The 27,930-nt window shown below is 40.7% G+C and overlaps 1 protein-coding gene across 3 annotated transcripts in view; it reads left to right on the top strand.

Moving 5' to 3' along the window:
• The first annotated feature begins 9,200 nt into the window (after window positions 1-9,200).
• The window catches only part of SNX10 (sorting nexin 10), a 37,003-nt gene continuing 18,273 nt past the window's right edge, over window positions 9,201-27,930 (top strand). For 2 of the 3 annotated variants that reach the window (XM_032697990.1, XM_032697982.1), the window contains exon 1: window positions 25,937-25,992. In XM_032697990.1, the coding sequence (XP_032553881.1) occupies window positions 25,969-25,992 (24 nt within the window). In that variant the 5' untranslated portion in view covers window positions 25,937-25,968. Of the gene's footprint in view, window positions 9,251-25,936; window positions 25,993-27,930 lie in introns of those variants that run through there. The other variant, XM_032697998.1, reaches the window with a different exon arrangement.

The raw sequence follows: 27,930 nt of genomic DNA, 5'->3' as shown, positions 1-27,930 counted from the left end.
CAGGCTCTCATTTAAAATTTATGTACTTAGTGAGAAACTGTACTTTCCTACACTTAGTGAGAAACGAATTCCATAGTGTCTGAGGCTGGTCTAAGTGGAGTTTGGTGTATCAAGGGCTGGACATTGCAGACATGAAAGAATACATGCTATAGAAAGGCATGTAAGACTGACAGGTAAGGGAGAGTTGCTTAGGTGCTCCCTTGAAATCTTAGTTCTGCCTGTTCCCCAGATATTACACAATGTACCTGTAATCAGAATATAATCTGTATAAGGAAAACAGCGTGCCCAGCTGCCATGCTCTCCATTCACAGGGACATAGTGCTTTTTTACTATTTTATTTTGTTTTAGAATTACGAAAACTTCCTGAGAAAACAAATAAATTATTGCAAAAAGGCTTTTGTTTTTTTGCTTAACTGAAGTGAGAGAGTGCAGCACAGTACAGCATGGAAATACTTGAAATCACAGCAAGCGTGTGGCACATCCCAAACTGAGATGAGACAGGAGGGATTACCAACAAATCTGAAGGTCAGACCAATGAGTTTTGTAAAAATTTAACTAAAAAATTCTTACCGTTCTTCCCATGTTACACTAGTATCCAACACTGATTACAAGCTGATTAAAAATAAACCCGAATATTTTAGAATTTGAAGTCAGAAAGAGGGAATAAAGCCACAAGTGGAAACTAGAATCACTCAAATGCCCAAAAGCATGTCTAATTAAGTAACACACTTCCGATAGACCTTGACATTAGCTTTTTTTGCCAAGTAATATAATTTTAAAAACCACATGAGGACATTAAGGGCAGACAAAGCAATGATCTACACCACAGGGCTTGTCTACACAGGAAAGACCTCAGAGCAACCACTGCAGAGTATCTGTTCTGCAACAGCTCCCGGAGGGGACATGTTTTTTTGCATTTGTGTGATTTAGCTTAATACACATGAGAAGTGAACTATGTTGAAAGAAAACAAAGGCATTCATCATGGAAAATAAGTGCATCTACTGGAGGAACTGGTACACCATAACTGCTGGGTTCTCAATTCCGCACTTCAGATTGTTTCCCAGTAACCATCTTACACAGATCAATCCAAAGTGCACTACTCCTTCATTGTAAATGAAGGAAATGGAACAATAGACCACATGGATTTATGATGAGGTAATAGTTAGCCAGAAGCTTCTTGTGGTGCTGAGCTATTGCTGCAACTAATACATTTAGTCTCACAAAGTCCAGGCTGCCAACTGCAAAGAAGCAACAATAGTCCAGCAGCACTCACACCCTCCAATGTGTTTCTGTGGCCATAAATGGCATTGCAGATGTTTCTAAGTCAATTAAGAAGCTGCTTTAAATGTACTAGTGAATACAGTATAATTCATATTGTAAGTTTAAATATTACATAGCCGTGACTGCTTATTGCACGTAGATTTTAGAACGAGTCTGAAAAAAATAGCAGCATTTCTTCACTGTATTAACTAAAAGATAATAGATATACTCTTCTAAAAGGAACAGAATACATAGTAAACAGGGAGGGCAAAACTTGTCTTACGTGGCTGTACCAGGAAGTAGGAGATATCTGATCCACCTGACTTACTGTTGAAAGAACTAAGCAAGACCCCCTAAAATATAAGAAGAGATTCTGAACAACAGATAGTTTAGCTCACCCATCTGCTTTGTTGAATAAGCCAACTGGTTCAGTAGATTTCAGCCATAGGTACTTGTAAAATTTATTTGCAGCAATGAGGTATTGATATAATTAAAAGTGACAACCATTGACGTGTTAAATGCTGTAGTTAGAGGTTGCCTATGTATGGGAGTCATATCATCACATGGGAGTAGTATCATTCTAACTATCACAGCATCACAGAACATGCTGAGCTGGAAGGGACCCACAAGGCTCATCAAGTCCAATCCTTAGCCCTGCCTTCCTCATGTCCACAGTTGAGGGTTTGCTGCCACTTTTCCTCCTGTCAACAGAGATTTTAAACTCAATCTCCTCGCGGTCGCTGTGGCCAAGACGTCCACGAATCTCCACTTCTCTCATGAGATCCACTCTGTTGACAAGCAGTAGATCAAGGAGGGCATCTTTCCAAGTTGGCTCCCTTATGACCTATTCCATAAAGTTGTCATCCAGATTTTTTAGCAATCTTCTGGCCCGGGTTGTACCAGCTGTGTGATGCTCCCAGTTAATTTCTGGTAAGTTGAAGGCCCCCATAAGGACAAGGGCAGTTGACTTGGAAACGTCCCTTAGTTCCTCAAAGAATAATTCATTGGTGTCAGCGTCCTGGTTGTGAGGTCTGTAGCAGACTCTCGTGATAACATCCACATTATTTTTTTGCCCCTTGATTCTTATGCAGAGGCTCTTAACTGTGCCATTGCCAACTGTGAGCTCCATACATTGCAACTCTTCTATTACACACAGTGCCACCCCTCCGTCTCTTCTGCCCTGCCTGTCCGTCCAGAAGACCCTGTAACCATCCAACAGGGCACTCCAGTCACAGGTCTCATCCCACTAGGTTTCACTTATGCCAATGATGTCAAATCTCTCTGGGACTGGGCCAAAGCAGGCGTGTCTAAAATAATAAATACTTGTCAAAGATTTCACTAAATTGGCATTAGGAGGGTGTAAGTTTATGATTGTGCTGAGGAAGAGAGTAAGTTATACTAAGGTAACATAGCTTTAAATCAACATAATACATTAATAGTAGGAATTGTACCAGTATATTTATTCTGGTAAAAAAATACTGCCCTAAACGGCACCTACGCCAGCACAAACCCTGCATGTAACCAGGCCACAAGGCCAAGGGGTGATAATGGCAGGAAAAATCCACCACAGGGGCAAGCTCCCATTGTTCCTTGGCCTGAGAGATCCATGTCATAGCACTGGGAAAGCAAGGTGACAGGCTTTAGCTTAAAGTTTTCTTGTTGCCTCCTAAAGGAGATTGTATGCTCTGGCATTTACATGAACTAACAGCAGCGTCAGTGAAACTTGGCTAATGCACAATAACTTGTTCAGCTGCCACATCTTTGACAGAGGCATAAGGCCTGAGCCTTTGCTGTCAATGTACCAATGGGAAATGTTCATTTGGTGTGTGACTAGAACAAGCCCTCCAGCTGTTAGGAAAAAAGGGGGTCCCTTCCGCAGTAACCCAACCACCTCCAGTAATGCCAGACCCCGTAAATCTTGGTGTTTCAAAACCTGCTTCTCCTAACTGCCTCTCGCTTTCTTGATCCTCTAACTCCATTGGTAGACACCTGGCTGCAACTTTTCCTAAAATATTCACCACCAACTTGACCCCTCCCATCTGTACTCATCTCGGAAAAAAACCTGTCAATCCAAATGCCTTTCAGAATGACTAATTCCTCCCAGCTTCTTTATTGTCACCCCTGGTCCCCATCGCTGGTACTTCAACTTCCTTCTGCCTGAGGGGAACAAAAAGTTACCTTAGCAGGTCAGTGCACAGACACTGTCTAGAAGTCAACTGCAGAAGTCACCTCACTGGGTGCAACCCACCTGCCCCTCAGTCTTGGAGTACCATGAGCAGAAGAGGCACATTTCCAAGACTTCAAGAGTGTGGTGAGAACTGTGGGGTAATCTGCCAAAGGAAACAGATGATCATTTGGAAACACACATGTACAACCTGCTGAAAGCAGGGGTCCCTCTAATGTTTATAAAGAATGGCTAATTTTTTTAATTTCATTTTATTTTTCAAAACGTGGAATAAATGGTACATGAGAGTTCATCACAGGTTTCTTTCACCAAAATTAAAACCAGAAAGGTTTGTACTAACTGAGAGTATTTGGACTGAGAATATCACAAGCCTCTTCTTATTCCACCCCTTTTTATGAATGTATTAGGACAATGGTGGCAGTACACAGTAGTCCACATGGGTACTGTCTTTTGTATGACATGCACATTTTCTGTGCTAACCAAATACCAAATGCCAGCTCATGACCAAGACTCTGCAAGCCAAAATTAAAAACTACCATTTTATAGCCAGCCTGACCCAGACATCTCCCACTTGAGGTGTAGAATTGCCCTCAGCTGCTGCCCTGGCCCCTAGAGGCACAGGTGTTCTCAGAGGACAAATTAAATCCTAGGCAAACTGAATTGTCTAAAAGAGATGTTTGTATCTGCCTTGACTACAAACATCCAAGTAACCAGTATAGGCAGGGAAAATAGGGCAGCCAGCTCCTTGGCCTTTGTGCCTTGCATCCCAGTAAAAAGGGACACTAATAGGAAGGGAAACTGGGGAACACTTATCTGAAATCCCCTTCAAGAGGAAGATTGTTCTGGTCTCATATTCTGCAAGAAACCAGGACACAACCAGTAAGAAACTGCAGATGTAAAACCAGTGCCTGAGGCTCTTCCAATCAACCACTGCTTTATGCTATTATTACCTTCTCTGAAATAGTCACAAATATCAAGGCAAATCTGAGGGCTATATATTTTGTTACTCTAGGATTTTCCCTGGATGTTGATTTTAATTTGTCAGTCTGGAGGATTCATGAAAGTAAACACAGTGGGTCTATGTCATTTTATTAAACCTAACTCGGAGAAACAAAGTTAAGCTGAATAAAAATTGCCTAGAAATAAAGAGAGTAAACAACAAAAACCTTGTAAGAAGCAAAGTTAGAGAGGAAAAAGGAAAAGAGAGTCTATATTACTTTGCTTCTATCAAATGTGTAAAGGAGGAGTCCTTTTAAAATATTTCTTTTTCTTTCATCCTCGCTTATTTTTACTGCAGCATATCATGCAAGTCCTGGCTAGACAACTCTATGAAACACCAAGTGAGTGGCAATGAATCACAGCTCTTTCTGATGGTTTTCAGTTTTTAATAAGTCGTTTGGCTTCCACTCAAGTTCAAAAGATGGCGTAGGATTTTTTTAATAATCCTTTTTTTCTTGTAATTTTCTTCTTCACACTAGAAACATTGAGGTCTTTCATTTTACCATGTCTTCAGATCAGATATAATACAGAAAACTGGAATTACTTATGAGTAAAAAAGAAAAAAAAAAAAAAAAGAAACAAAATAAACAGTCCTTTTTCGTATTACATGCAAATCCAAATAATCCCCTCCCTCCCAGAGTTTGACCCAATTTTGCTTGGGCAGACTTTGTGCTTCTAAGCCAGGTACCTTTGAGACTGCAAACTTAGCAGATACTACTGAATATGAGAGCACAGCACTTGCAAAATCAAGTTTCAAGCTACTGCAGTTATGGCACTAAAATGTCCAGTGTACTGGCAACTTGCCTGTTCGAACCGAAGTCCTGCCTTAGCCATGCTCACATAAATGGACAAGCCAAAGCCAAGAGTTTTATTCCTTGAGCAATTTTAGATATCAGAACATCTGCCTAAACTGCATGAGGGAACATCCTATTCACAAGTATTTTTCACCATAGATACTTGGAAAATGGATACAAATTATTAGCAGGACATCGGCAAATGTGTTAATTTCACACTTTATTACAAATAGGCTACAAAGAAGTCACTACTTGCCAAACACAATGTGACATCACAGTTGAGGGACAACTTGTTTTCCACCACAGAACACAAACCAGTAAGGGGAAATATTTGCTGAGTTCTTTCTTTTCTTCTTCTCGCTGTTTTCTTAATCCTTACACTTTCCACAAGATGAAAACACCAAGCATCTTTACTAAGAGTTTTTCAGAACTGCAGTCATTGCCACAACTCCTCTGCACTCTTTATTGATGCTACCTGATAGTAACACCTAAAATCCCACTGCAGCCTAATGCTGCATAATTTCCTCCTCTCTTTAGCCACAGAAAGGAAATTATAGGAAAATCTTAAAAATATTTTTTTTAATTTTGTAGTATGCCATGTATCTTTTTTCTTTAACTCTAGTTCTCTAGTTCAAAGCAGTGCACTCTGCAAATTTAAGAATCTTTCTTTTTATCTGGAAGTTTTCATTATATGATCAAGCAGTCAAGATCCAGAGAGTCCTGTAGCATTTTCTGAATGCAGAAATTTATTCAAATGTAATGAAATAATCACTCTATGACTTAGGATAGGTCTATATTAGCAAGCAGCATGATGCCAACAGGAAAAACTCTGCAGTGCAAACCAGCTTCTGTGGAGGATGTGACCTTCACCCTCCGCATGCTCTGGGAGGTTTGTTCCAGTCTGGCTTCATCAGTGATTGGAGTGCAGCTTCTTGTTATGTTTCAGGTGAAGCATTTCTTATGTGTCTTCTAGGGCTGCTCTACAAAATGAATTAAAGACCAGGAAGGGAAGACAACCAGAGATTTGCTTCAAACAATACATACCTCATCTGAAACAACATGTTAATGTAGATGAAAGCACATTTAAGTTTATCCATAGGAATAAATGGATGGCCATAGCTGTGATAGGTTTAATCTGAAATAAATCAAACTGATGTAAAGACAGTAGAATAAAACCTTGTTTCAGTAGAAATTTTGAGAGCTGTTGTGGAATGAAGTTCTCCTCTTTTTTGGCTGAAACACAGAGAAAATACTTTACATAGATTCAATAACTCCCTAAAGCGCAATTAGTTTATCACAACATTGAGAAGGAAGTTCTTGGCATAGAGGAAGAAGTCCCCCCAGAGCAGCAGGTCAGCCAAGGCCAGCAGGAGGCTGTATCACTCATACTAGCACCACAACTGCCCCCCGAGGAATGCTCACAAAAAACCTTGAAGCAAATGCATTCTTGGACATCATCTCTGGACACAATGCTACTGGCACAAAAAAACTGGACAAAAGCAGCATGAGAACTTAACAGAAAATGCACAGGAATTTCCTTTATGCAAATTCTCATCTGTCAACAGAACTAAATTGGCAACACCAGTTCTCTGGTAGCAAAAACTGATACATTGACTAAACTAAGCTATGGAAAGAGAAATCCACCCCTCTGAGGAAGTTCATCAAGGAGGTCTTGGACAGACCTTCCACTTCAGAACCACAAAATGTAGATATTATGATGATTGGCATCTGGTCCTTTTGATGCAAGCTTTCCTATCAAAACAGGGAGGAAGAAAAGTCCTGTAGGAGCATCATTCATGTGTTCATTCTCCTGCTTGCCACGGTCATCTTAGTAAGGTCTGATGTCTTTCAGTTTCCATTCTTTACTAGAATATATCTGCACACCATATGCTTATGAAAAGTGGTAATTCAGTACGGCATTGAAGTGAGATAGGACAAAAACAGTCTGAAAAAGGAATTAAGGAATCAAATCCTACAAATAAGTGGTTTGGAAGTTTGAACAGACATTTTTTAAAAAAATAAATTGTTCCTTCATAATCGTTCTTTAGAGTTTTTTTCATTAAGAATGCTTGCCAGTTTAGCCTGTCTTTGCTAAATTTAACTATATCTAATTATGATTTTCTTTTGTTGGCAAAACTGTGTGGCTTAGAGGTAGCACTATTTCACTTTTATGCAGAGACAACCAAGTTTTATAAATCTCATTGATAATATTTTTTTAATACTAGAATATAAGAAAAAATTGATTTCTGAAAATGAGTTTATACTGGCAATCCGCAGAGAGTGTTTTAATTACCAGTTAGCCTCATTCTTCCCTTTCATTTCAGCCTTCTCCTATGCTGGCCTTCCTCTGTGAATCACTTCTTGGACGGGGTGGTTACTCAGTGCCACTGCTCAGCACAGCACCTGACAGTAATAGCAAAAAAAAGTGAAGTTCAGTCTTGGCGCTTTCACCATCCTACCACAAAATTTGCCACTACAGCACAAGTGCCACTCGGAGCACTGTCCACACCCATATGGGGTTTCCACTGCCAGTGATGGTGAACCACCATTACAAAAAGTGGCAAATATTTTGTGGAAAAGGCTGATGTAGCCACCTCATGTAATAGACCCCGTAATTCTCTGTACTCTGTTACTGTGATTCAGTAGTTATTAATTTTGACCTCTACCTGTTTGTGTAGAGTTTTGCTTAAGGACTTTTATCAAATGAAAGCTTTGGGGTACTCAAGGCAAATTAATAATTATTTTCTTTGAGAATTTTTATCTTAGAATTTGCTTAATATTTTGATATATCATGGGAAAAATTAACCCAACAGTTTACAGAAAAAGGCTAAGAAAAGAAAATATTATGGGGTTTCAGTATTTAGAAATAAAGTAAATATGTATTATGGTGTTAAAATTATTTCTTTTTTAAAATAGGAGAAGTTCCTGATTCTTATCAGTACAGAGATAAGTAAAGATCATTCAAGCTCTTCAGAAGCAGAAACACCGCTTCTCTCTTCTTGTAGCAGAAAATTGACTCTTTTCCTTGCACTGTCATTAGTGGATATTTCCCAAGGCACTTTTATTTATTCCTCTTAATTTCAGCACAAAGAAAGAGCCTCAAAATCAAGAGACAAGCATTCTCCCAGATAAGTTATTTCCCCCAGCTTGCTAAGCTCCTTTTCATAAACCAGATTCCAAAACGCAGGAATCCAAGGCTCTGGAGTTGTTGGCATAAAATCACCATACTATTATGAAGAAGATCTCCAAACGTTGGCATATGATGTTAATTGTGTATTTCAAATCCCTCTGGGATCTTTAGCATCTAGTCAGTAAGGAAACAAAATTACTGGTATCTTGGTTTCCTGAGAAATCAAGTAAAGCTGAAAATAAACCTTCATGGTAGATTTTATTCAGTCTTCAAAAAAAATTAAAAATTAACTTATCAATCATGGAATCACAGAATCATTTAGGTTGCAAAAGACCTCCAAGGTCATCAAGTTCAACCTTTGAGCCATCACCGCATTGTCAACTAGACCATAGCATTAGCTGCCACATCCACTCATTTCTTGAACACCTTCAGGTGTAATCTTATTTTCTTCCCCTTCTGAACCAAAAGGCTTCTAAAAAGCCCTAATGAAACCTGTGCTTTCTTCATTCTGAGTAAGGTGCGTGATTAGGGTGCAACATCATAAAGCACATCGGGTGCCTTCAACTGAGGCGTTACAAGGTGTAAACATCAAAGAGCCCAACTCAACCGTGGTGACTTGATCACAGGATGCAGATCTGATCAGGATGCAGATCAAAGAGAATCACCACGCCCTGTTCCATCAGCGGGGCCTCAGGACTCAGCACCCCGTACACACACCCCCCGAGCTCTGGCGACTAAGAAAACCTCTGTTTGAGGAAAGCCATTCCGCGCGTCCCGAGTTTCCAGGGTGCGGGCGGGGCGGGGGATCGCGGCTCCGCCCGCTGCCAGTGACGCGCCGGCTTCTCCCGATCTGCGGCGGTGGGAGCGGCGGCGAGCGGCGGGTGAGCGGGGCGGCGGCGGGGCCGGGGGGTGTCAGCCCCTCCGGACAGCCGGGGTCACCGGAGCGGTGCGGGATTGCTGGGGCTCTGTGTGCGGGGGGGTGTCTGTGTGCAGCTGGAAGCGGTCTGGGGTGACGGTGGGGCGCTGCCTGAGCTCGGTCCCATCGGCCGTGGTCCAGGCAGCGGCTCGAGAAGCCCCGGTACGAGCCCGCTCGCCGGGCTGCCCGCGGCGGCGGCGCTCGGCTCCACCCGGCCCTTTGAAGTGTGTTTGTTCCCTTGGTCTTTGATAGAGGGTTCCGCCGCGGTTTACGGCGTTGTAAATGACAACTCTGAGCAGTGGCTAACGCCGGGCAGGGGGAAAATTCGGTTTAAGTAATTACTAATCTTGTTTTAAACCGCCGCTTTTTGTTTCGCTATGGCAAATCCATCGCCTTTGGCAACTGTGACTTTTACAGGGATGTGCAAAAGCTCCGCGTGTATGTGTATATATATATATATATATACATGCATATATATATATATATATGTATATATATATATATACACACACGTTGTTATTATTGTGTATACAGCTCATGCATATTTGTATACTAATATACAAATATATAATGACACCTATATCATGACTTCCTTTGTATTAAATGCATTCATATTCATTGTACTATTTTCTTAGTCAGGAGACTGCCTTGTTTTTAAATTCTGTGTTAATCTAAATTAAGCAGCATGAGAATTTTTAGGTGCACACGAAGACAGTCTTTGGAAACAGTGTGCAATTAAAACTAACCGATTTATAAAGCAAAGGAAGTTCCAGTGACTGAGAATTGCTGGGTTTGCCATGGGATACGTTCTGGAGTTGGGCACAAGAGGCACACGGGCAGCTGCCTGTGCTTTTCCTTGAGCTGCCTGTGTTTGCTGTTTGTCTCGTACGCACTCACTGGGATCATCGCCGTGGAGACAGACAGTCGCCATCGGATCAGTACAACGGGCTGGGTGTTCTCACAGCCCTTCTAGGATGTGGCAATTCTAAGCAAATATTGCCTAGTTCTGCTAGCAGTGTCGAAGGGATAAAGGCAGACGGAGATGTGGAGCCAGGCCATGGAGGATCAGGGTCTGGCCCGCTCGGGTGTATTTGAGGCTGCCACCTGGCACGTGCCCACGTCACCCATTGCCCACGGGAATCAGCGGCTGGAGGTTTCATTGCCCACTCTGCTTCTCACATTGACAGAAATAGCTCAAGTGAAGGGAAAGGTCTTCCTGTTTGTGCTAAGGACAACTGAAACTGAAAGTAATGCAAGGCAGGGCTTTCCTGAATGACACAAAACTGGACTTCCTTTAGAAAAGTGGAAATACCAATGTTTTCTGTGTGTAGAAGATGCAAATTATAGTTATGACTGATTTAGCCTAGGGATGCTTGACTTGAAATCCAGGTGTCTCTTGTTTACCATGTATATTTTTTGTTGACTCTAAAGAGTATTTACCTTTTAATGAATTTAAATTTAAAAATCTTGCATTGGTACACCATGCTTGTATTCATATAAATAGTTTTAAGTATTAGCTTTATTATAGATTATTATTATTATCATTATTACTTTAAATTTTATTTGGAAAATAATTATATATTAGTATCTTTTGAAAAAGGAGAAAAATGTTCTGAAAATATTACTACTAAAATGTAAGGATTTGTGCTCGTGTACCATTGCAAAACAGCAGTTGCCAGCTTGCAGATGCGCTTTTCTAAAATTAGTTGTTTTGTGATAGAATCTGCTGCAGTAGTTTTTATATTTGATTAAGATAGTAATTTATTTGAACCATGTGGTTAATTTATTTATTCATTGATTATACAATTAATAGGGGATGTTTGTGGTACAGTCAGGGATAGTTCAGTGGAAAGCTGGAGTAGCATCACTTCACAGTGTTACTGTGTTTCATGAAATACTACCGCAATCCTCTCTCAGCAGACTTCAATTTTTTTGGTTTTCCCTTGTTCCCTGCCCTGCAGGCAGACCTGCCTACACAGTGCCTTTACTCATCGAGACCTTTTTCTCTCATCTTTTCATACACTTAGAAGTTGTTTTCAGCTGTGCTTTTCCACATTAACTCCTGAAGAACAGCTATTCTCAGGCAGTGTCATTAACCAGCCTTGGTGTACCTGCTTAAGCTGATTCTGTGATCATTGCTTGGATCATTCTGTGATCATGTCTGCAGGGATGTGATGCTTTTAGCGCAGATGCAGCATACGGGTCAGATGTCAGTGGTGTCCTGCTGTGCCACTGGCTCCAAATGTCCTGAGACTTCCCTTCCTGAGCACAGTGCCATACAGTGCAAAAACTACTGAGGATGTGGGTCAAACCGTGTCATTCTCAGACATAAGAGGAAGTGGAGCATTAAATCAAGCCAGCAATTGGTAAAAACACGTGATGTGACCTCTTGGATCGGTGATGTGACTAGTGCAAAGTAGTACCACTGACCAGATGAGGACCAGAACATGATAAGGCTGAAGGCTATGTTCCCAGAAATTTTAGAGTTCATGCTGCTGCTCCTGCACGTGGATCTCTTAGAGAATAACTTTTTCCACCCAGAAAAATGTTGTATCAGTCATCAGTTTAAACATTCCTGTATCCTGTTTCTAGCTAAGCAACCCCAGAGCACCTTTCCTTCATACTTCCCTCCTTCTTCCCTGGTAGCTTATTTATCCCTGCCATAGAGCAGCATTGCCTTTGGCCCACGGGGCTAAGCCTGCTAGTACAAAATATGCTTGCTTCAGTGTAGTGTTCCCTTCTGGCCACCCATCTCTGGTCCTCTGATCCTGTGGAGTGAGAGATAGGGGTCAAGGGTATCAATTCAGAAGGTAGGGCCTTTCTGACTGTAAAGGGCTGAATCAGTCTTGCAGCCTCATTTTAGTCAATTTTTGCTCAATACTTTTCCAGATTGTCATAATTTCAGGTTACTGCAGCCTTCTCTGCTTTTATTTTGCAATTTTGTAATTTCATCATATGAAAGAAGGAAACACTTCTCTGGCAGACTGATTTAAAAAAAAAAAAGCAAACAAAAATCGAAACCGAAATAAAAAAACAAACCCCATGCTATAATAAATCACAAAGCAAACGTTTACTCAGCAGGATGGACTGCTGGGGGTGTTTCTTGCTTCCTGGAAGTAGGTAGGTAGGATAAGACAGGTGACGACTTTGGTGTATCATATCTCTGCAATGTGTCACATGGATCTTATTTCCATGTGTATGGTATGCAACATGCATAAGCTTTTGGCTTTTGTAAACAGACGAGTAAAAGAGAGCTCATTAATTTAGAATATTATGATTTTTCTTTCTTCTCATTAAACATTTTGCATATTTTTATTATCTAAAAAAACCCCAAACAAACCCAAACCTCAGTGACCTTTTTGTTCTTCTGATACTAAAAATACAAGGGGGAGAGTATAGCTGTGTCTCCTACAGGAACTTCCTGGCTTCTTGGAAAGATAATTCTTGGAATAGAGAAGCAAATCATGCTACATGACTATGTGCACAAGTTTGGTGTGTAATGTTTTAAGGTGGTGTTTACATTCTTCCTGCCACAATGTTTGGCTTTGGATCTTTGTAGCATTGCTTGCTAAATCTCTACACAGAACTTAAGAATGGAAACACCTTCCATAAGCATTCTTCTTCCCCAGCTTAGAGGAAAAAAACAAACCCAAGGGAATCCTTGATTAATGTGTTTACAAAATGTTCACGTTTTGTATATAGATAGTGAAGAACAAGGAAGCAGAAATAAAAAGCTTATCATGTCACTTCATTGGTGGCTGTAGGAGTGGTCGCTCTGCTCACAGAAAGCAGCCTGCCACCGTGATTTCCTTGTTGGCAGAAGCTCTCACTGAGTCACACACTTGGTCAACAGGTCTCTGTGCTCTTACAATCGAGCGTCCGTGGGAGGGAAGGAACAACCAGAGAGACTGCAAAGACAGCTTGGAGCTGAAACCACTTGCAACAGCCCTGGCACAGACCAACCCTCATGGCTGGAGATGTTGCAGATGGAGCAGAGTCTCCTGAGCAATCCTTCCCCAGTGTATGTAGCACCAAAGTGCTGCCTGTGCAGCGTCCAGCAGCTTGGACATGGATCGGTTGCCTGGATGTGGGTGACTGCTCCCTTTCAAGGTGACCATGTAGAGGGGTCCAAGACACCTGTATGAGACTGGCACCCTGACACATGACCTACAGTTGATCCCGCTTTTCTTGGTGGGAGCAGCTGAAGAGTAAGTAGGACACCTTGTGAGCACCCACAAAGACACAGAATATTCATGTCTAGCTATCTGAATCCTACTTTCCCAGATTTCTGCAGACCAGGGGGAGCAGTGATAGTTTTAATGGAACATAGTGCCATGATATAGTCACAAATGATCCTGCATTTCTCACAGTGTTCCTCCAGGGATCCTCTTTCAACTTAGAGAACTTCAAAATAGCATTTATCTTCTCGAGGTTTACTTAGCGATATGTCGTCAGAGAATCCTTAAATGTCCTCAGGGCTCCTGGTTTCAGAAACCAGTTTCCTTTCTGACTTTGTTGGGCGTGTTCTTCACAGAGTGAGCTCTAAAGGAATCAATAGCCCACACTGTCTGCCAGCCTTGTGCTGGCCCTGTACTTGCAAGGCTGTGGGTTCAATCCCCATGTGGGCCATTCACTTAGGAGTTGGACTCAATGATCTTTGTGGATCCCTTCCAACTCAGAATATTCTTTGAATATCCTTCGGTACTTAAAGGACAGTCACATAAATAATATACATACTACATTCTTGCCTGTTTTCTTCTGTTTTGCTGAAAGTCTACAGTTGAGCAGGGTATGTCTTTGGGTAGATGCCGTGCTCAAGGTGTCCCCAGTACGTGGGCACTGCACGGTGTCCAACTGGCACCTCAGCGTGATTTATTTCAAACTGTCTCCTAGTATGGCAGATGAGTTCCTCAACAGACATGAACCTTACAAAGAACCTTTGCAAGTCAGCATGACCCTGTGAGGTACATGATTGGTTTGAAGGGAGTTTCTTTTTGCTCCAGCTTCTTCATGTGACTGGCATGTGATTGTCACAGAGCTGATAAGCAGGGTGTATATCAGTAGGTTTCATTTGTTTGAGAATAAATAAAGCAACAATGATTTTGGTATGGATCTTCCCTCAGTTAACTCCTGTGTATAAAGACACATGTGTATAAAGCATGCCTGCTTTTCTGTGGTATGAAGGAATTCCTGTTTCTTGGTACTGAAAGGATTTGTGGCTTAAGAAAATTACTTCTTCCTTTCACTTTCTTCTCTACCAGAGATGTCTAGGAAGATACACTCACTTATAGGTAAAACTACTCTTCAAAGCAAAACAGATGTTCTGCTCCGGTAGCAAAGCATCTGTTGTACGATGGAGTTGACAATGACTAATTTGCCCTGACTTCTGTTTCTGTGCTGCCAACGCATCCTTCAAGTTCCTGCCCCTCCTTTCCCTCAGGGAAGCCCTAACTGCTCACCTACCTTGCTTCTTGTGTACACCAACAATCACCTGGTTATAAGTTTGTACCTTCTAATAGTCTCATAATTTTAATTGTGTAATGGTGATGTATGGTTTTAAATAAGTCATAACTAACTTCAGGTTCTGTTTTAATGAGATCTTCCTTTGTTTTCCCAAGAGCAGTGTGCCTTTTCCCAGAAGAAATGAATTTCTACTAATGAGGCATGAAAAGATGAGGTGGTAATGGTGATGTTGGTGAGTGGTTACAGAAAGGAGCCAGAGCCTATGATGCACCAGGTACTTGTGTGTATAAATAGTCACATTGGTGTGTAGTGTCATTGTGGTCATGCTTGCCTTGAGAACAGCTGAATCTAATAGCCTTGTCTCTCATGGCACAGCCCAGAGATTCTCTCATGTGTCTTCAGACATGGGAAATAATGAGTCTGATGTTTAACGCCTGTGACAACAGTTGGTCTACTCCCCAAGGATTTTGTGATTTGTTAGATCTCTCTGGTCGCTGAGTGCAGGTATGACTATTTGGAGTTGAATCGACAGGGTTGTTGGGGAGACAGGAAGGCAAATCCCTTATTCCAGATGAGGTAAAGTCCCTTGTTTTGCCCTCTCTGGGTAGACAAAGGCAGGGGTTCCTGTGCAGATGGCAAGGAAAGCAGCTAAGTGCCTGTCTTAAACAGTGCCTCCACCTCCCAGACCACGAAACTGAGTTTGGGCAGTAAGGCTGAAGAATCAAAGAGAATTTATGGCCAAAATATTATTTTGGGGGTTTTATGAAGACCCGTTTGAGGCACATAAATACTTGTGCAGAAACAAGGCCTTCGTAATCTTCTCATCTGCAAGGAAGCTTTCTAGCTGCTATTTTGTCATCATCACATGTATATTTGGAAGGAAGATCTGTTTGACCTGCTGGCCAGGAAAGGATGTCTACACTGAGTGTGTAGTTGAAGGCTAAATCTTAGAGTAGGCATGTAAGATCCAGCTGAGGTCTTTTTCTATGACCTTTCCACAGCCGAATCACAGGGGTTTAATGCAAACCCCAGGAAGTTGGTGTTAATAGTGCAGGTCACCTTACAAAGAAAGCAGATTGATTTTCTCAGGAAAACTACCCATCAATACTTGCATCAAACCTTGCAAGTAATGCAAAACAACTGTAAAGATTATTTGGAGTAGCGTGGACTACTTTTAAGAAAGCATAAAGGCAATCTTAGGCTTCAGTCACATTGAAAAAACAGTACACTGTAGCATATGTTCATAAGCAGTGATTTTCTTTCAAAAATGATTCGTCCATTTTCTCCAGGATTTCTAGAGCCACAGATCTTTTTGTCCAAGGAGAGTTTTGCAAATTAAATATCTTTTCTTAGAGTAGTAGGTTTGTTTGGAAACATAAGGCTTTGGGATTTACAGCATTTGAACAACACTGCAACAAAGACTAGTTGACACTACAGAATTATTTTAACTGCTTGAGGATCACTAGAGCTTCTGTCATTCAAAACTTGGATAGTAATTGACTTGTCCTTGACATCTGAAATATAAGTCTGCTAGCGGTGTGGAAAAATGATTGAGTCTGGTGCATATGATTATCCTTCATTGGATTTCTACCAAAACTTAATTCTAAGGAGAACTGTCTTTTCTCCATGAGCTCGGCTAAACTAGATATATAACTTTCAAACTTTGAATAGCTTTAGTCTGTCTTAAATTCTGGATTTCAGCAGTCATTTAATGGTTAGCTTTTACAGTTGCAAAAGCTGTGTTGTTTTTAGGCTTGATGACAACCATTCTTGTTCCTGTTCTCCTGCTGGAACAATAATACAAACCCTGTCAAGGACAGTGCTATCCTTATATAGTGCTTTCTGAGTATGTAAGGCACTTGCCTTTGTATAAAGTGGTGCAGGATTTGAAACTCACCTATAAGGTGGAATGCATCCTCAGTAATGGCTGTTTACAGCTCTGGTTGCAGTAGTGACCCAGTTGTGTCAATTCTACAGAAAATTTACAGGCAGTGACAGAGTAGGCTGGATACCTGCAGTGGAGCTTTTCTCTGTGGGCTTCCAGCTGCAGAGGATGTGCTGTAACTGGTACCTTCTGCTCCTCTTCATCTGGGCTATTTGTTTCATTGAGTTGCCTTGACTGCAGTTTTGTTCAGCCCTGGGCTGAGAAACTGTGGCCCCTGTGACATTACTGTGTTTCTACAGAACAGTAGAGCTGGACAGAATCTCTTGGTAGTTGTCCCATCCCACCAGCCATGTGATAGATGTTTATTATGGATTTAACTGTAGGACCACAAAGTAGTATTTTAAATATGTCCATACAGAATGTGTAGGTTTCAACTGGTTATAGCTAAGGGTGTGATTATATAAATTGACACTTGTTCTATTTTAAGACTGAACTGTGCTTTTTTTGGCCTGAAATAGATATATTTAAGTGAACTTGAAATAAGCCTTATTTAACACAAACCAGTTTCATCTTGATCCAAATCTTGCAATACAAAATCTGTGCATTCTGCTCATTTAGGCAGCATCTGCTCCATGAGTGGGAAGTCTTTCTCCTACTGAAGGCAGAAGTTGTCCTTCAGACCACTTGGTCAACCCGAATTAATTGCTGGAAAAATATCACATGGGTTTGGGCACTGTGAAAACAAGCTGTGGGTTGTATTTGTCCTGCAGGCATTAAGTTTTCTACCTTTCCTTCTTTTATCACTTGACCTTGAACCAGGGTTTGTTCCAGGCTGATCAGCAACTTCTTTGACTTGGTTGTGATGGCAGAACAGTCAAACCCAAGTGCTGCTTTTCTTCTCTCCCTCCCATTTTTGTGTGTTTGACATGTGTCCTGCTGTTCTCTCACAACTTCTGAAAGAAGTTTACCATACCAGAAATGTGCCTCCTATGCCAAGAGCTGGCCAAAAGGTGATGTCAACCTTATGAAGTCATGCTGCAGCAGTGGGGCAAAACCAACTAAAATCACATCTTGAGATTTAGTAGGCACAAAACAAATGAGAAATAGAAAATCCAGGGACATAGATGAATCATTGATTTTCCACCTGTTTTTCTTATTGATCAGTCTCATGAAAAGTTCCTCCTGCCAAATGGTGTTTGCTTCTCAGAATTGTCTTCTTTAGTAATAAGTAACACTATTTAGAAGCTATTTACTTCTAAAATACTGTTTTCAGGCTACTGCCATAGACTAGCACAGAAAATGAACAAAGCCTGTTGAACAAGCAAACTGCCCAGTTGAATTCATTGTTAATATACTCATAAGTGGTTAATTTGATGGTCAATACACCCAGCTCACAAACTAGTGCAATATGTGGATGCAGCTACACAGATACACAACAACAGTAAGGTTTTGTGGTAACAGTGGGCCATCTGATGCATTCTTCAGGGGAAGAGAGCCTGAAGGGTGAATTGCCACATTGTGAAAGACTGGACATCTGATCCAGCTGCACTGTTGTAATGATCCCTCATGGGCGTGGTCAACTTAAAAGACACAAGAAACACAGCAGTTTGAAGAGAATTGATAAAAAAGTTTTATGGGCACACTGTATCGACTGCAGTATTTCCTATCTTACCCACCTGTTTTGAGCTGCAGTTATACAGACTGCTTAGGATCGATCTGTCTCAGGATGTTACTGCTTAACTATTCATTTTGGTTTTGTCTGTATTTGTGCTTGGTCTTTCCCAGCCATCTCCCCAGACAAACGTCATGAGACTGGGACTTCTAATTCTGTGGTTATGGCCGAGACATCTCTTTTGCTTCACTTTCCTCCCTCGGAACAAGACCAAGTCCTAGCACTTCCTGGATTGGACCAGGTGGCATGTCACAAAAATAGTCGTTTTGGTAGAATAAGGAAATCTGCAGCAGGAAGGAAGCCAAGCTAAAACATGCAGTGCTAAGTAACAACAATTCAATCAGCAGACAAAAATTGTATCATAAATTAAAAGAGTTTGAAATGAACAAAAAATGAGAAATTTCTGGCACATGAGATTCAAAATGTTCCAGTGGGTGAGTCAGGAAAGGAGGGATCAGGTGATGACAGCATTTGAGAGACAAAGAAATGTTGCAATAAGACTGCACGGCATTTGCTGAATTTGCTCTGCTTACTCAGCAGCAAAGATACAGCTTCCATCCGCCCTTCTTTTCCTGTGATAAGTAAAAATTAGTTATTACAGAGAGATATCTTGAGGAAGATGCTATTTTTAAGGCAATTTAATTTTTGGGAGAAAGACATACATTCTCTGAACCTTTCTTCAGAAGAAACATTTAATATTTTTCTTAGGAATTTTGTCTGTGTTCTGAAATGCTGATAATTTAGTCTCTCTTTACAACCCCCATCTTGTTGGTTTGCAATCCAGCTTGTAAAGTAAAAGCTGTCTGATGTGTTGTTTGTAACTGGCATAATGTAAAAAATACCTAGGGGTTGCTTGTCTGTCCCTATTGGTATATCTAATAAAATCTGGTGTCATTTATGTGTGCACAATATGTACATCTTCACTCATCGCTTTTGCAACTGAACAGAACTCTCACTTGGAAAGTACACAGGTACTATGTCAGCAAGTGGTTTTAGCCTGGAAATTACTTGCTTTTTTCCCTCTGTTTTCAAAAGTAGTTTCAATGCCAGTGGTGTGCCCTTTCTGTGTATCAGTAAGAAGCCTAGTGCTTGTCCAGTATGTTCCATCTTAAGTATGGCTGTAGCTAAAAGATGGTTGAATTTGCCAGATTGCTAAGGTTGCTGTTTCTTTTGAAATTGGTTTCTTCTAGCTCAAGGGATCTCAAAAGCTCTCTGGAGCAAGCATGCTTTCTGAAACTTCACCTTGAAAGTCACCAATACTTCCCTTCAAAGACTACCTTATTTCTTTATTGGCCTTCTGAAAATGCCCTAGCAAAAAACCGGCCAAAACCTGTGATCATTTATGCCACAAAATCATTTCATGTAATTTAAGCTACTTACTATGCACCATAATAATTGGAAAGAGTAGCAAAGGCAAGCTCACATGGCAGACCAGCTTGACAGGCTGCCTGGAAAACACAGGAGCCAAAGCTGCAGGAGAGTTTTGAGTGGTCCCCAGGTTGTCTGCAGAAACTGTGGCAAGCATCAGATAATTGCTGTGAGGAAGTCTGACAGGTACTGTTCTTCCTGTGTCTTGACCTACAATTACCGTTCGCTAACCACTGCCTAAAAGTCCTAGCTCCAAGTGTTAGCCTTATCAGTATTTTCTAATATGAGAAAACTGAAGTAATAGTTGCTCTGGGATCAGCAACCCACCGAAACTGCAGAATATTCATGAAGTCCTTTGGTTGAGGATACGTCTGCAATTTGAGACTGAAAAACAAACAAAACAAAAAAAAAAAAGAAAAAGAGGATGATGAGGAAACATCTGATGCTCTCTCCTACTGTGAACAGATTTCTTAGTACTTATTCCTTGTTTAGGCTTTTAGACGTTTCACAGAGGCTTGGCGAGTGAGTCATGCTGCTGCCCAGCAATATGGTGTTAATTTGAAGCAGTTCAAAGTGTGGTATAATACCAAGGTAATTGGAAATCTGTGATCCACACCTGACATTGTAATCCATGTGATGTATTTATTTTGGAGAGGAAAGGGAAATTAGTATCTTTGATTAACTCTTTGATTCTGAATTTCCTCTGAAATAAATTAAAATTTCTTGTGTAGTGCTTTGGTTTTGTTTTTTTTTAAAATGAACCAAATTAATTCTTTTGATAAAACAGGTCTTAATATCTAGGAAGATTGCAGGACAAGGGAATGGCTGACTGGGGAGAAATGCTAACATAATGGTTATGTTAGCATAACATACCTGGTGGCCATAAACAAGCATTTAGCAACCAAATGGACTGAAATCTCATAGGAAAAGAGTAGTTAACTAAGCCTCTTGGCAGTGGAGGCTGGAAGTCAGAATTTCAAGTGTAGCTGCAAACACGTGATTTTTTTGGCAGTATGTTTCTTTGTGGCGTTGTGGTTGGAGGGAAGGTGTGTGAATTCTGTCAGTGGTTTGGAAAGCTTTTGTTCTTTTAAAAGCAGTTTAGATGATGTGCTTGTTTCCTGCTCAGCAACAAGGTGATTCTTCTGCTACTGTTCTACAACACTGATGAAAGGGGTACCTTGATCCTGGAAAGTGAGATGGATTTGCTAAAGGGGTTTTGTTGACTTTACTAAGTAATCTGTGCACTCCTGACTGTTGTGCAGAGTTTAGATGAAAATGCTGATGTCTTTCATATTCTTTTCACTTCTGATGAGCAGACCCCTATGGTGATTTGCTGAGGGAGGGTGAGGGGTCATCAGAATAGATGAAAGAAGGGAAGATGCTCTGTGACCTGCTCAGTCTGGAGTTTCAGTCCTCACCATCTGGTTCATGGACAGTGAGGAACAGAAGGCAACACATGACTCTGATCAGCACAGTTGGGTTGACCCCAGGTATTAAGGTGGACCAGGTGAAGTACAAGACATTTGCTTATGCTGAGACTGAGTTTCTCTGGATGGACTGAAAGTCCCTGCTTGGGGAACAGCATTTGAATAAGATTTTTTCCCATCAGCAAGATGGGATAACCATGATAGCCATGTACACAATTGCTGTAAATGCCAAGCTGTGTTATGGTGTGGTCGGTTTGGCATCACAGAATGGTACACTTTTTACAGGCGGCATACATTTATACATATATAGTTTTCATAATTTTCCCCTCAAAACATGGGAATAAGCACTCAAAGCGTTGCCTGTTTCTTGTACTCTGAGGTTCCACTGTGAGTCACCATCTAAGTCACTGCTGGACTAGATGGACCTTTCCACTGATACATGCAGTATGTCTGATCTTATGGTTTCAGGCAGGTTTTTTCCATAAACAAGTTAACATTGCTTTCTCCCATTTATTATCCTTTCATTTGAAACCTATAGTAATATTTCATCCATGCTTCTGACTAGCTTTGAGTTAGTACTAAGTGGAGATTTAGCTCCTTTATTTCCTACTCCCTTGCAACAGCAGTGGCACAGACGCCTCTTGGGGCCTCTGATCTATCCAGGAGCTGTGAGAGATGCTCTTTATGCATCAGTGACTTTCCCTGCCAGTGACTGACCTTTAAGAATTAGTCTAGAACCTGATGCTTCTGCAAATGCAGTGAATGTTCCCCAAAAGAAATTAGGATTATCCTATCCCAAATCTAAGTAGTAGTTTTGTTTTAGCATGGAATTGGGTTTATTATGGTCTTTTTTTTTTTAACTCTACAGAGCTAATATCTTCTCTTATTTATTGTTCCTGTCCTCCCCCTCCCACCATCACCCCTGCATGTGTATCTTCCGTATAAATCCGTATGGATTACTTGCCTTTCGGGAACATAGTGCGGTCAGGTGCACGTGGGCACGTTCTGTGATAGCAAACTCCACGTATGGATGCAGCTGAACTTTCTACAGGCTTTAGATTAAGATTATTATGACTTTTTGAGTCTTGAACAAGCAAAACATAAAATGCAGGAAAGATCTGAAAGCATTTAGAGATTCAGTTTTCATCTCTCTCACTTGGTCACATCAAAGCCCTGAATAAAAGTTTCATTTGATACTGATGATGGGAACAACCTTGAAAGTGCAGCTGAGGGCTTTGCTTGTGACTGGATAGTGCTTTCAGTCATCACCAAGGTCTAAAAATAAATCACACTTCCCCATTAAAGCCTGAAGGTGGTCGTTTAGTTATATGATTAGAAATAACCAAAGGTGTGTGGATGGATGAGCTGAAGATCAGCATTCATCCTTGAGGGGAAACACTGGCCACATGGAATCCATCAGCACTCCCAGAGTGGACAAGCACATTGCATAGGCCACTGGCCAGCAAGGAATGAAATAATAAAATTTCAGTGCAACTAAACATGGCTACTAGTGAGGCAGCCAGGAGGATTTAATTTGTGCATGCTGTTCTGTTGTCATGGTTTTTGTCAGTGCTACAGCTTCAGTTTTCATCTTGCAGTTTGGCAATGTAGGGGACAAGTTACTTCCTCCTTTAAGAGCAATCCATTTACATGATAAAAGGGTATTCCCCTAGTAATATCAAATTACCTGTTTTAATTTAGATTTTAAAATATAAAATAATCTCTAAAATACTAAATGAAATATAATACTCAGTATTATTTATCTATTACCCTGAAGAAGAGCACAGCAGTTTACCTGTTTTCTCCAAGAAAAGCACTGCAGTACTTGGGTTTGTTCCCCACTTCTTCACGATTCTCTTTTAGGCAACAGAAGTATGGCAATTCATCTTACGTAATCTTTTTGCTTTGGGGTGGTTGTTGTTGGCATTTGTGGAGCTGCTCCCTGGTAGTTTTGTTGGTTATGCAATTAAGAACCATCAAAAATATGTACTGCAAGGAGCAGTTGATATACTAAGTATATGAAACTAATTTAAAAAAAAAGGAAGTCTTCAGACTGATAATGGATCAAAAGCAGAAAAAAAACATACATAAACCAATGGGGGTTTTTCCCAGTCACAGCAGAAACTGTTTTATCAAGACTACAAATCTACCACTACCTTTTTTGATTCTTTTTCCTGGCAGCCCTTCGTTTCTCTGTCAGAGGAAATTTTTTTTAATGACTAAAGAGACCAGAAGCCTTCCATTTGCCTTCTGATGGCTGCTTCTCTCCATCACTGCTATTTTGGGTAGTTTTTTTCTCAAGATAAAAAGACAACTTCTTAAGCAGATAGTTGAACTGTTCTGCTTCACTGGCTTCTATATGTGTTAAAGAAGTCCCCAAATATATATCTTGCTACCAAACAGAATGTTACGTTCGGTGTGTTTGCGAGTGGCTGCAGCATGACTAAGCAATCTCGCTGAAATCAGTGGAAAAAGGCAACTCTGGGGGGCTTGTGTTTCCATTATTGATTTATTTTTTTTTTTTCAAATTACTTGATGAAGAACTGATGTATTTTAAATATTTTAGGAAGCTTTTTTGTGTTGAAATATTAATTTTCTGTCACTAAAGATTTAAAAGTGGGATGGCTGTTCAGAGTTTAAGCTATTCTTTCTAACCTGCACTAGCGCATAACTCAGTCTTTAGAGAAACAGATGAAAAAATGAAATGTATTATTTCAGCCTTGTCATTCACGAGCTGTGTCAGGAATGAGGTATTTTGGGCTTGCATAATTTCTTACTTAAATCAGTTCAGAGACAGGAGAGAAACATGCTGCAGCATTTGATGGAATAAAGATATATAACTGGGGAAAAAAATTGAATTGCCATTTTGAAAGAAACCACAACATACTCAACCAGAGCAGAAAGGGGGGAAAATAACCTCAAACTATATAGGTTTAGAGCTATACCAAATGGGAAGAGATTGGTTTGTGATGTGGGCTCACGCTCTCCTGTGACGTAAAAGCTATTTATGTCCCCAAAAGGAAAGTTTCTAATATACTTTTGTATTAACATTAGTTAGATCCAATAAGCCAAATTCTTAGCCTCGCCTTGCAGAGGTACTTGGAGCTGCTGAGCCTGTGCAGCAAGAAGTATCTGAGTGCTCTTCTATGCCTTCAGCTCAGAACATACATGCAAGTTAATCATAAATACATTGAGTAAAAAAAAGGAAAATTTATTGGGAGTGTGTTTTTTATATTCCTCTGTGTTTTTGTCAGCATCATTCTAGCTCTAGAAGTGAAATGATGGTGACTTATCATCATGGAGATGGGAACTGTACAATGGCACCCTTAGGATGTCTTAAGTCCTGTGTATGGACATTTTGATTTGAAAACAGAGTATCCTATTTTGATACAATTGATCCTCTAGAAATTTGGCAACAATGTGTTTGTTCCAAAATAATTTCCTGGTGTAAGAAATGTATGTGTGCTTATCTTTGTTCTGTATTTTATTAAAGTGGGTGGAGTTTGTAATTTGAAAGTTAAGCTGTTTATAAGAGGCATTGGGCAGTGGTGGGGTGTCCAGCACTCCTTAGCTGGGCTTGACCTAAATATCTAGTTGTATAATAACAAGAGCGTCTTCAAGCTTTGTATCACTAAACCTTAATGATAACCATGTCCAAAAATACAGCCGTGTGTCTGCCTTGGCACATGTGAACATTTTGCAGGTGGCTAAGAGCAACTCTAGGGATTGCCTAAAGAAAGCTGCAAATTCAGCTTTTCCAGTGTGAAGTGCCTGCCTGGAGGGATGTGCAGGAGGATTTTGCTCAGCTTCTCCTACTCGAGTGGCATCCATCCTGACCATGGCATCAGTGTAGGGAGTTATAATCCTGAAGTGAAAGGGGGATCCTGCTTGGGTCAGTTTGGAAAGAGGAGGTTGACTTTTAATAGCTGAGGAGGCAGTGGGATATTTCTAAAACTGGGGGTCAATGTAGGTATTAGCTGGCAGTGGCCGGCTGGCATGTGGGAGAGGTAATGAGGAAAGGCAAATTGCAAATATATTGGACATCCTTTTCCCACAGCAGTTGTTTTCGGGCAGGTGGTGTGTGTGTAAGCTGGCAAGTAAATAAAGCTGTCCCGATCTTCCCATGTGGATATCTGTCCTAAGCAAACTGTCTGGTTTTTTGGACTGCGGGGGTAGTTAAAAATTTATTGGGATTTTCAGTGAAAGAGTAGATTTAAAACTTGAGTTAATGACAGGATGTTTTGATTTGGTCTAATTATACACTTCCCTACGTGAAGGTTTTAAAACCACAGACACTGTGAAATTTAGTCTGAGTTTTAGCTAGCCTGTTTGTCTCTCCAGTTCTCTCCGTTTTGGGGAAATGGTTGAGAGGGGCATTTGATTCTGTTGACTCGGATGTTTTAGTCTCTGGGCTTCAGCTGTGGTCACGCAGACCTGTGCTTGGGCACCTGGGATGAGGCTCAGGCAGTGCTGCCTCAGCTGTGTTTGTGCACTGGGAACGCTGGCTGCGTGGAGCTGTTGGGAGCTGGGTGCAAGGATGAGCCCTGAGAGCGCTCTTGGAGCAATGAAGAAAAGCAGTGACTTCAGAGGTGGACAGGCATCACTGGACTGTCATGTATGACAAATACAAACAGAAAGGGACTGGGCCCAGTGCTTCTAAAGTGTTTTTTTTTTAAAAATGAATACTTTCTGAGGTACAGTTAATGCAAGCATGTTTTCTAGTATATATGGCACTAAGCCTGGCTCTTTCCACAGTCTACTAGTAAGTAGCAAAAGTGATAATGGCCTTAAAAAAACTACTAAATACCAATCTAATGTCTATTCTGGTTTTTTCAGGTTGATTTTTATTTTGCTACGTACCAGTGAAGATGACACCAAAACATGAAAAACAGGTAAGTCATGTCTAAGCTTTAATAAAAAAGGGTTGAAGTTTGGCAGTTGTGGATTGAATTTCATTAAGGTTCACGTGGATCAGGGAAAATTGGCTGCATTCTTCATCCTTTTAGTTGCCAGGATACAGAATATTCTGAGGTGATGCAGTGCCAGTTCCTTGTGTTAAAGTTTGATGGAAGAATCAGATATTCATTCAGAGTAAGTGACTGTGCATAAGGGGCTCAGACATAGTGACAGGAGAGAAGGACTTGTATGGAGTCTTCTTTTCATCAGTCTTTAGATATTTTCTACGATATAATGGTTGGCGCTGGGTCTGAACTGATTACCAGCTGTGTGGACCACAATCATCATACTTGCATGTTCTATTTTGCTCATTCCAATGAACACCAAAAGTTTCAACAAATTATTTTATCTCAGCTTATAGTCTCTTATCAGCCTTATTACACAGCACATGTGGAAGGAAGATGCCAACACCCCCAGTGTGAAAAGCCCCACGTCCTTTGTGGCTGATCCTTTTACTGTCAGGCAACCTGATGGGATATGCTATTTTTCTTTGAAGCTTTGTGGAAAATGACTCTTCAGGGATTATTGACTAATCAGATGTGTAACAGGAGCACAAGGTTATCACCTGATACAGTCTTGAGCACAGAGATTTGAATTAAAATGCAGCTGGAATGATTAATGTAAATAATCAACCAATGTGAGATGGTTTTTATTCCACCTCCTTGTGTTAGATTTTTCCCTCATATTAAAAATAGATATTTCCATGTCAGATTTCCTATTTCCTAGTAGGAAAATGTTAAAGAGACTTTTCAGAAAGACAAGTTTTGTGGTCAAATTCTATATAATAAAGCTTCTGATTTACCCTTGTCTCTAAGCAATCCATTGCATTTTGCAGAAATATATCCAACAAGAGAAAGGAGAGAGGGGGAAGAAAAAAAAAGAGAAAACTAAAAGAGAAGACTTCTTGTGTTTGCTTCAGCTGCCTTTTTGGTGTGTTCTTCCTTTTGAGGCAAATCCAAATGGGAACACTTTGGGTTTCCATGGTTGTGTCTATGTGACCTCAGTGCTGCCCTTTTACTCTGCTGTGAGCACTCACGTTCTTTGCACAGATCTATAACCATGAGGGAGAAGGTGTAAACCAGGTTTAGGTGTTACTTTGGCCATTTTGGCAGTGATGCTAACAGCTTGGACTACTCCCAACCTTGAGGACAAGGTAGCAAAATACCATCAGTACCACGCTTAAACTGACTGTTTTAGCCAGGAATTAAAAGGCACATCCAGTCAGAGAAACTGCTCTGCAATTCCTGCTTGTTAAGTAGTTATGACTACTTTTGCTGCAGATTTGAAAATTCTGAATATTCATGAGGATGTCCAGGCCAGCATGGCTGCTGGGATCCATATCAAAGCTATAGCATTAGCTATAGCATTAGCAGTTTGGACAGGAAATGTTTTGTGTTTAATTTAGCAGTTTGCAGGGAGAAGGAATAAATGGAGATGACACTTCAGTAGCTTTCTGTTGAGTCTGTATTGTGCCTAGTGCAGTAGGCCTCCATGCCCAAGCCTGGACACTTTGAAGTGTCAACAGTAAATTCTGGTTTGAGAGAATTGTTGCACTGAAGTGTTACAGGACACATATAATTCTTGAATGCATGATATATATGCATATGTTGTGCCCCTCAATTAGAAAAAACAAAACAGCACAATCAAGCAAAAAACCCCAAACAAAACTGAAAGTATATGTAGTGTTGCATAATAACTAGATCTGCAATTCTGGAAAAACCAAGCAGCACTAGGCAGGAGAAGGAGGCACCTTGGAAAGGATTGCAGCTGGCAAAAGTAAAAAGTCCCTGAAACCTTGTCTCTCTTTGGGCTGAACTTCCCATGTTGTACACCTGGTCTGCAGTCCAGTTTTGTGACAAATAATTAAGTTAGTC

Source organism: Chiroxiphia lanceolata, chromosome 1 (genome assembly GCF_009829145.1).
Source record: "Chiroxiphia lanceolata isolate bChiLan1 chromosome 1, bChiLan1.pri, whole genome shotgun sequence".
Taxonomy (NCBI): Eukaryota; Metazoa; Chordata; class Aves; order Passeriformes; family Pipridae; genus Chiroxiphia; species Chiroxiphia lanceolata.
This window is presented reverse-complemented; position numbering and strand designations above follow the sequence as displayed.